This window comes from Neofelis nebulosa, chromosome 16, assembly GCF_028018385.1.
Source record: "Neofelis nebulosa isolate mNeoNeb1 chromosome 16, mNeoNeb1.pri, whole genome shotgun sequence".
In the NCBI taxonomy this organism is placed as follows: Eukaryota; Metazoa; Chordata; class Mammalia; order Carnivora; family Felidae; genus Neofelis; species Neofelis nebulosa.
The window spans coordinates 37,181,410-37,191,256 of NC_080797.1; the positions used below are offsets into that span (position 1 = coordinate 37,181,410).

The 9,847-nt window shown below is 42.3% G+C and overlaps 1 protein-coding gene across 20 annotated transcripts in view; it reads right to left on the bottom strand.

Moving 5' to 3' along the window:
* Window positions 1-2,856, bottom strand: part of CDK12 (cyclin dependent kinase 12) — a 78,074-nt gene extending 75,218 nt beyond the window's left edge. For 19 of the 20 annotated variants that reach the window (XR_009255262.1, XR_009255252.1, XR_009255251.1 and 16 more), the window contains exon 1: window positions 1,214-2,856. Coding sequence is in view for 6 of the 20 variants with exons in the window: in XM_058704903.1 (XP_058560886.1) it covers window positions 1,214-2,262 (1,049 nt within the window). In the remaining 14 variants the exon portion in view is untranslated. The remainder of the gene's footprint in view (window positions 1-1,213) is intronic. The other variant, XR_009255264.1, reaches the window with a different exon arrangement.
* Window positions 2,857-9,847: the final 6,991 nt, after the last annotated feature.

A 9,847-nucleotide genomic window follows, 5' to 3' on the forward strand; every position in this document is an offset into this window, starting at 1 on the left:
TTCTGCAGCTTGATCAATTCAAACTAGTTTATGAATAATTGTAACTTTAAGTCAGTAAAAATTACTCATATTGACATATAAAAGACACGCACGGATTTTTAAAAATTAGCATAATTTCTCCACTAGCATTCAACAATATTTCCTCACTCATAGAATTTACTGACTTGCTCCAGGTACCAAGCACTGAGCTATGCAGTTCACATTTACTAGCTAATTTAATCCTCACAATTACTCTAGAAATAAGATAGTTATTATTCCCACTTTACACATAAAGAAACACGGGCAGGGAGAAACTAAATTATTTGCCAAAGTTCACAAAGCAAAATTAGGATACCACTCAAGTATAACTTCATAGCCCATGTTCTTTTGTGGACAAAAGTGAGTCCACAAAAGGGAGACACATCTTATCATCTAGGAATAAGAACACAGTTTTCAATAGTAATTCATTTCAACAATTAAATTTCAAACCAACATGCCTTTCTTGCTAACCTATCATGATGAAGGCACTAATACCACTTGTTTAGATAAAGATTTTGAAAATTGCCAGTGGTCACAGGGTAGGTCAATGGTGATGCTGATAATCAAATCATCCTTGGAACCAATTTCTGCTAGGCTATATACCAACAAAAGGAAAAAGGACTAAACAGCTTAATTTCCACTAGAAACATCAGTTAAAAGACAGGAATTATCAAAACATCATCAATTAGGAAATAAACTTACAGCTTTGGAGACCCAGGGGACAGCCCACAAACAAGTGATAGATGACTTGGGCAAATACCTCAAGATAATACAAATGAAAATTTATAATTTCTTAGATCTCCAATCAGGTCCAGTGAGGTCTAAAGCACTAACACCAAGGTGATTTTAAAGTATTTAAGACAAAGCAACAGAAATCGCTACATCAGCTCTGGGATAAGCTCAGTTATCAACTCTGTGCACTCAATAAGCACAAATTTATGATTTTTTCTCACAGGAGCTTCCAACTGAGTATCTCGCCACAGGGAGTACCTACCTTTAGAAGTTTTAGGCATGTGAGCTCTCCACTTCTTGAATTCTGGGTTGAGGGAAAACCAGATTCACCTACTTGAATTCACTAGCCAATAGCAAAGTCAATGAGGAAGACCAGGGGTTTCAACAAAATGTTAACATGACTAATTGCCAGTTCCTCATAACCCACCCTAAGTAAGAAAAGGCTGTTGGAGAAATAGCTCACCTGGGGAGTGGACTCCGACTCAGAGACCGTTTGCTCATGAAAGGGCTGCTGGACCGTCTTCGACCATAGGGACTGGGTGATCTCCCACTGTAAGAGCCACTCCTTTCATAGCTGGAAGAACGTCTCCGGCCATAGGGACTCACAGACCTTTGTCGTCTACTGTAAGGACTGGGTGATCGGGTGCTGGACTGGTAGGCCGAGGGCTCCTTGTAGGGAGGACTAATTGACTGCCTTCTTGAGGTACTTCCAGGACTCTTCTTGTAGGAGTCGTAATTGCTAGAGGTGTGAGATCTTGGAGGACTAAGGTCATAATCTTGGCCATAAGAAGCTCCTGAGGGGCTATCATCTTGCTTGGGGCTGTCAGACCATTTCCTATGGGGACTCCTGGATCTCCGTTTGGGGCTGTCCACCGTCTTGTAGCTTTTGGGTGTTTCCCTTTTCCGATGACTTTTACTCCGGTCTTTGTGCCCAGACTTCAACTCACGTTCTTTCCGGGTCTTCTCCTTATGTAGTTTGGATGACCTGGATTCCTTGTTGCTGCTGCTTTTGGATATCTGTGCCTTCCCATAGTCCTCATTCTCCTCATTTGAACGCTTTGAACTTCCTGATATCCGGTCCTTCATAGATCCCGATTTGCTGGAGACTTCCTGGTTTTTTTCTTTTTCTGTCTGTTTAGTTTTTAGTAAGTCCCGAGAACGTCTGTGCTGGTGGTGACGATGTTTGTGCAGGCGGTCACTCCGATCAGTTCCACGACGTTCATCATTCTCCCTCCTGTCTAGTTTGAAGGCCATATCGTCAGAGAAGGTATCTGAATCAGAACTGATGTCATCATACTCCACCAAAGGTTTGATAATTGTACCTAAAGGTGCTGCTTCGGGGGTCACCAACCCCATGTCTTTGGAGTGCTTGGATTTATGCCGCTTGTGCTTCGACACCAAGCGGTGACGCTCTCTGCTGTTGGAGCTGCCACCTCCCGATGACGGCTGCAAAGTTCCAGAAGCTCCTCCACTCCCGTCCTTCTTGCCCCCATGTCTCTCTGGATTGGGCATTCCCTTTCCCCTACCCTCAAAACGGGGAAAAAGTTCCCCAGCACTCCGAAAAGTAACCCCCACCCACCCCCCAACCCCACGCCTACCAAAGCGCCCCTAGAAGGGGGTGGGGAGGGAAGGGACTGTAGCCCAGGCTCCTCCTCCCTCCCGACTCCTCAGCACCCTCCTACATGAGGTGGGGGGTGAAGGAGCCAGGAAAGAAATGAGAGTTCCTCAGCAGTGGAGTTGCGAGACAACGGGTAGCTGCCCAAGTCTGTTTCCCGTCCTCCCCTCGCCGAGCCAGTCCTCAGGCCCGGACGCCGGGGAGGTCGAGGAAGTAGGAAGCCGACGGCCCGGGGACTGTGGGGCCGACTCCGGCTCTGGGGCCCTGTGAAGACTGCGCGGGCCCTTCCCCTACCCGGTAGCCCGTCTCGGGGCGGCTTCCTGTCGCTGGGGTCCCGCGGCCTAGGTGCCTCACGCCCCCTTTGTCCCTCGCTCCTGAGGGAGACCCTTTTCTTGCCTCCGCCTCACCTCAATACCTCACACACTCATTCGCTCCCTCACACAGACTCAGTCACACACTAGGTTAAACCGAAACGGCACTTGGGGAAGGGGGGGAGGGGGCAAACCGAGGAAATACCGCGAGAATCCTGTGGGTTCTCGCGGTATTTCGTGCTTCCCTTTCACCTCTCAGCGCTTCTTGCTCACATAACGCGAGAGAGCGTCCCGAACAGGAAACGCGTTCCGGCAGAGTCTCGCGATAAACTCCCCGCCCTCCATTTGAGCAAAGCTTTATTGAAACGGCGTTGGGGGATTTTTTTTTCTTTTTTTTTTAAATTCAAAGCTTTATTGGTAACTCTCGAAGAACTAACTCCCAGGCCCCGGCGCAAGACTCATTTTGCACAGTTTATAACAACTCTTTTAACTACCAGGATGAAAATATTATCAACTGGACAAAGGGCGGTTGTGGGGACATTTCAACCCAAGTTCCTAAGCATTAACAATTCTCTCCACTTATGTACGTATACTAGGCGCATTGTCCCTGTGTCTTCTACTACCTTGCAAAACACGATACCCTCATCCCCATTCTACAGGGGTAAGGAAACTAATTGTCACCGAAGTTAAATAGCTTACTCAAGGTAACAAAGCTAGTCCAGCAAGTGCCAAAGATGAGATTCAAATTCAAGTCTAACACTAAAGCACAGCTCTTATATAGTGTGCCACTTCCTCTTTCCACTCTGTTTAAACTCTGAACCTGAAAATTCATCACCTCTTGGGATCATCTGTGGCTTTTCTGGAATCATTTAGCCTGTTCTCTTCATACGGAAGATTATAATTATGAACAAGTAAAACATGGTATTCATGCGTGAGAAAAAAAAAAAAATCTTACCCTGCCCTTCATTTTCTACTTTTCAAAACTTTGTACACATTAACTCATTACATCTTCACAACAATCATCTGAAATAAGGTTGTATATGTGAGGAAACTAAGGTACTGAGAAGTTAAATGACTTTTCCAAATTTCTTCATTCTTCATCAAATTTATCTGTGAGACTTTAAGGCCCTTCTCTGTGATATAGTGTCTACTCTCATACGGCCATCAAGCAAGACGTGGGGAAAATATTCATACCACAAGATATGAGGTGATAAATGTCATAAGAATGATACAGAGTGCTCCAGAAATTCAAAAGGAGGCTGGGAGTGTTAAGAAAAAGTTTTATGGGGCGCCTGGGTGGCTCAGTCGGTTAAGCGTCAGACTTCGGGTCAGGTGATCTCACGGTTTGTGGGTTTGAGCCCCGCGTCGGACTCTGTGCTGACAGCTCAGAGCCTGGAGCCTGCTTCAGATTCTGTGTCTTCCTCTCTCTCTCTGCCCTTCCCCTGCTCACACTCTGTCAATCTCTCTCTCGAAAAATAAATAAACATTAAAAGAAGAAAGAAAGAAAAGAAAAAGTTTTATAAATGTAGGGCATTTGAGTTGGGCCAGGAAGATTAAATAGGATTTGTATATTAAGGGCCAGAAAACATCCTGAATGAAGGCAAAAGAATCCACTCTCAAAATCACTCTCTGAAAATGTTCTTTTTGCTTTTGGTCACATGGGTACTAAAAAAAATTTTTTTTACCTAAATGTTTAAATCCATAAATGTTGGCTAAAAATAAAAAAGATGAAATTTAACCATGGAAGAAAATTTAATGTCATCAAGAGAAACAAAGCATAGAATTAAGTACTGGAACTCAGGTATGATAACTCCTTATTCATTGCTGCGAGCAAGCCTGGATGTAAAAGTCCCCACCAGTATCTGACATAACGGCAGATAGCATGAGACTTAATGGCCAATTAGTTGAAATGACTGACCCACTTTATCAAACACTGGCATGAGTTAGGCAAAATCACTCAGATTTTTTACATCTTTTAAATGAGATTAAGTTTCTGACCCAGGATGCGCCCGCACTCATGGTAAAATGGAGAAGTGTGGACAGTAGAAGAAATTATTGTGATGTGTCAAATAAAATCTTAAATAAAATTCATCACATAAACAGTAGTTGAAACTTTCTTAATTATCTGTTGATTGCCTACTGAAGACTAGAAACTCCTAGTGAATGAATGAATGAATGAATGAAGATTTTACTGATTTTTTATAATATCTTATATTTCTAGAGCACTGTTCAGTTTTCCACAGAACTCTTTTAAGTCTGTCAGTAGATATCAGTTGAACAAAAAACCTGGCGAGGTGGCCAGGATGGGTATTTCTATATGCATCTACTAAAGGTTGAAACTGAGACCCAGGAGTTGTAGTATGTTTACATTAAGTGTAGGAAGTACCAGGAGCAGGGACAGCTTTTTATTCAATCTTAGACCAGTATTCTTTCTATTTCAATACGCTGTCTCTTTTTGGTGGGTACAATGCTACTCTAATGTTAATAATATCTCAATGAAGCTGGAAAAGATTCTAATCTAGGAAATAGATTTTGATAAAGTGTTTAAATACAAAATCAGTGTAAACTGCAGAAATCTGTCCAACAGTTGGTGAGAATAGAGCTTGTATAAAATAAGGGTTGCTTCACTCTACAGAAAAACTTTGAACTCAGAAATTCCAGGACTGCACAGTTTGCTTTATTTGCATGACCTCCCAGGGCAGGGAGTCAGGGCAACTTTGTGAACCTCAAGGTAATCAGTCAGATGAAGACTGTACTTTCCCTGTAAATCACCCAGAGCAAGTCAGAAAGCTTCTCTTTAGGCTGTATCCAAGAGGAAATATTTAACTAAAGTCAATAACTGCTCCTCCCCACCCTAGATCAATTTATTAGTTTAGATTTTAGGTTTAAAGAGTCCTCTGAAATCTCCCTCAAAGCTTAGTCCTTTAAAAATTCACCATTGTCTTCTTCTTGCCATATACAAAGACTGCTCCTATGTACACTTTGAATGATTTTCTTGTTTAATGACATGTCTCTCCTATCTTTACGTCTGGAGTACAAATTTTTCAACAAATGTCATTTTATCTGTATTTTAAAATGAGAAATTATAACTTCCTATTCTATTCTGTGACCAAAATTTGGGATAGTTTACTTTATTTTCAAGCTTATAAGGTTTAAAATTCCATAGCTACACTTGGTATAGACATTGTGTAAAGTTTCCATGAGGAAATATAGTTGTATATCTAATATTGGTGTTTTGGGAACAGTGATAAATTAACAGACATTTTTGAGTAACTGGTTATTGTGACCAATCATATTTTCAGAACTCTTAAGTCAGATGAATCCATCAAGTGTTGGGGCTGTGTTTTTTATTTTTATTTATTTATTTATTTATTTATTTATTATTTTATTTTACTTTTTAGAGAGAGGAAGAGGAGAGTGTGTGAGGCGGGAAGAGAGTCAGAGGGAGGGAGAGAGAGAATCTTAAGCAGGCTCCATGCTCAGTGTGTAGCCGATGTGGGGCTTGATCCCACAACCCTGGGATCATGACATGAGCAGAAATCCAAAACCAGATGCTTGATCGACTGAGCCACCCAGGCATTCCAAGAGCTGTGTTTTCATGTTTATATTATGAGCTCCTACCTAATATACAAGAATTAGGATTCCACAGATGCTTGTTGAATGAAGAACACTTTGATAGCAGGAAACAGCATTTTATTTTATTTATTGGAAGCAGCACTTTATTTTATTATTAAGTTTATTTATTTATTTTGAGAAAGAAAGAGCAAGCAAACCACACACAGGGGAGGAGCAGAGAGAGGGAGAGAGAATCCCAAGGAGGTTCCACACTGTCAGCTTGCAGCCCTACAGGGGACTTAAACCAAGGAACTGTGAGATCATGACCTGAGCTGATATCAAGTCAGATGCTTAACCAACTATGTCACCCAGTCTCCCTGGAAATAGCATTTTAAGTTGCATTATCTTTGAATAGTCTCACTTGGACAAAATACTCTCTGTACCTCATCAATTTTAAGTTGCTAGATTTACATTATAGAATATTTGGAACATACTTTTGTGCTAAAGACTATCCAGTGATTATCTGAAATTCAAATTTAACTGAGTGCTCTGTATATGTATATATTTTTTAAAAAATTAATGTTTATTTATTTTTGACAGAGAGAGACAGAGCATGAGTGGGGGAGGGGCAGAGAGAGAGGGAGACACAGAATCAAAGCAGGCTCCAGGCTCTGAGCTGTCAGCACAGAGCCTGACCCGGGGCTCGAACTCACAGACTGAGAGATCATGACCTGAGCCGAAGTTGGGCGCTCAACTGACTGAGCCACCCAGGCACCCCTCTGTATATATATATTTTAATGTTTATTTATTTTTGAGAGAGAAAGAGTGCAAGTGGGGGAGGGGCAGAGAGCGAGGGAGACACAGAATCCAAAGCAGGCTCCAGGCTCTGAGCTGTCAGCACAGAGCTCCACGTGGGGTTCAAACTTGCTAACCATAAGATCATGACCTGAGACAAAGTCGGACGCTTAACTGAGCCACCCAGGCACCTCCCTGACTGTTCTGTATTTTATCTGGCAACCCTATTAATTTATCCCAACGATATGCACTGAGTCTCTGATGTGTGTCAGGGATTTGGCCAAGCAATGTCACTAGACAGTAGTGAAAGAAGTAGACCCAGTGCAGCCTTTCTGGCAATAACTATATAACAGGGAAGACAGACATTGAACCATCATGTAATTAATTTCAATGGTGAAAGTGCTATTAAAGAGATGTTTGAAATAATGTAACAGTGGACCTGATCAAGTCAGGAGTTAGAAAAGGCTTCTCTAGCCTAGAGGAAGACAATTAAATTGACATCCAAGTAAGAGGGCCTTAGTGAGGTGAAGGGGTCAGGCAAAGGAAGGCCCCTCCCAGCAGTTAAAAAGACCTGTTCAAGGATCTTGGAAGAGGAAAGAGTGGGGGAATTTTCTGCATGAGAAAAAAGGCCAGCAAGGCTGGGGATTGGCAAGGGAGAATTGGGTCTCGCATGGTTTTGTAGGCCCAATAAAACATTTGCCTACTGAGTCCAAGTACAGTGCTAGGTAGTGGGAATTAAACAAGGGCCAGGGGCGCCTGGGTGGCTCAGTCGGTTAAGCGGCCGACTTCAGCTCAGGTCATGATCTCGCACTCCGTTGAGTTCGAGCCCCGCGTCAGGCTCTGTGCTGACAGCTCAGAGCCTGGAACCTGTTTCGGATTCTGTGTCTCCCTCTCTCTGACCCTCTCCCGTTCATGCTCTGTCTCTCTCTGTCTCAAAAATAAATAAATGTTTGGGGCGCCTGGGTGGCGCAGTCGGTTAAGCGTCCGACTTCAGCCAGGTCACGATCTCGCGGTCCGTGAGTTCGAGCCCCGCGTCAGGCTCTGGGCTGATGGCTCGGAGCCTGGAGCCTGTTTCCGATTCTGTGTCTCCCTCTCTCTCTGCCCCTCCCCCGTTCATGCTCTGTCTCTCTCTGTCCCAAAAATAAATAAAAAAATGTTGAAAAAAAATTAAAAAAAAAAAAAATAAATAAATGTTAAAAAAAAAAAAAAAAAAGAAAAAAGAAATGAGGGCCAGGGGCATCTGGGTGGCTTAGTTGGTTGTCAGACTTCGACTCAAGTCATGATCTCCCAGTTTGTGAGATGGAGCCCCACATCAGGCTTGCTGCTATCAGTGAGTGCAGAACCCGCTTCAGATCCTCTGTCCCCCTTTCTTTCTGCCCCTCCCCTGCTCATTCTCTCTCTCTCTCTCTCTCTCAAAAATAAAAAAGTAAAAAAAAAAAAAAAAGTACATCAAAATTAAAAAAAAGAAATGAGAGCCAAATCCAGCGCCAAGAAACTCACTATGTAATAACTCAAAGGAAAAGAGGATAAAGACTAGGTAAGAAATGGAATTTGAATTCTACTTTCAAAGAGCATGGTTATAGATACCTTTGTGGTAATAGACATGTTTTCAGACACTTCCCAAGATTTGTTTTTATCAAATTTAAATGCTGAGCCTATAATTATCTGCTGGAATGGCCTTGGAGGATGTTTGAATAGCATTTTTGAAATGTGGACAGTCTGAGACTGAAGAGCCAGCAGAAATCCACCATTAGTATCCTTGCAGCGAACTACGTAACCTCAACTTTACAGCAGTTTTCTTTTTTTAAAAAAAATTTTTTTTTAACGTTTATTTATCTTTGAGACAGAGACAGACAGAGCATGAACAGGGGAGGGGCAGAGAGAGAGAGGGAAACACAGAATCTGAAACAGGCTCCAGGCTCTGAGCTGTCAGCACAGAGCCCGAAGCGGGCCTCGAACTCACGGACTATGAGATCATGACCTGAGCCGAAGTCGGAGCTTAACCGACCAAGCCACCCAGGCGCCCAACAGCAGCTATTTTCAAAGATGTGTTTGTAAAAAGAACATTAAAAAAAAGCCATAACTATGTTAAGAATTTTCACCGAACGCATTGTATTTTAGCCAAGTTCTTCAGTTCCAGTGGCCACAAACTTCTCAGCATTACTCCAAATTTCTCGTTGTGAGGATTTACTTATGGAAGAGATAGGACACACATTCTTTGTGTCGAGTACAAGCTAAACTGCCGGTTTTTACTATGATTACAAAATAGGGACACTACCAATTGTGATACACCTTGGTGCCCTAAATATAATAGCATCCGATGTTCTGACCCCTACAAGTTTACTTTAATTCAAAATCTCCCAGATCTTCAAAAAAATTGGAATTGCGTGAGAAATATTTCTTAAATTTGAGAAAAAGTTAGGAAATGGGAATTAAGTGAATTGGACCGGCTTGGAACGTCATGTTACAAAGAGCCAATATAATTTTTATAGGATAATTTTTCCATCTAGTATCTCAAGAAAGCGTATTATCTTTAATAAAATGTTTGATACCAATATTCTTTGAAGAACCAGTCTTTCAGTAAAGAGATTCCGGGATTTTAATTTACGAACTTCTTTGCCATTTGCAAGCAGAGCCAAGCGCTACCAAACAAACACCATACCTAGGAGCAATAACTCTCGAGACGACCGAGAACTAAGGGAAAGCTTGATTGGGTGATTCTCGCGAGAAGTACCACATTCACTATTTTTCGCGATATTTTCGTGCCCAACCCTTTTCCTAGTCTCGCAGGATCACGGTTAATCTCGCGATATTTGGGAAG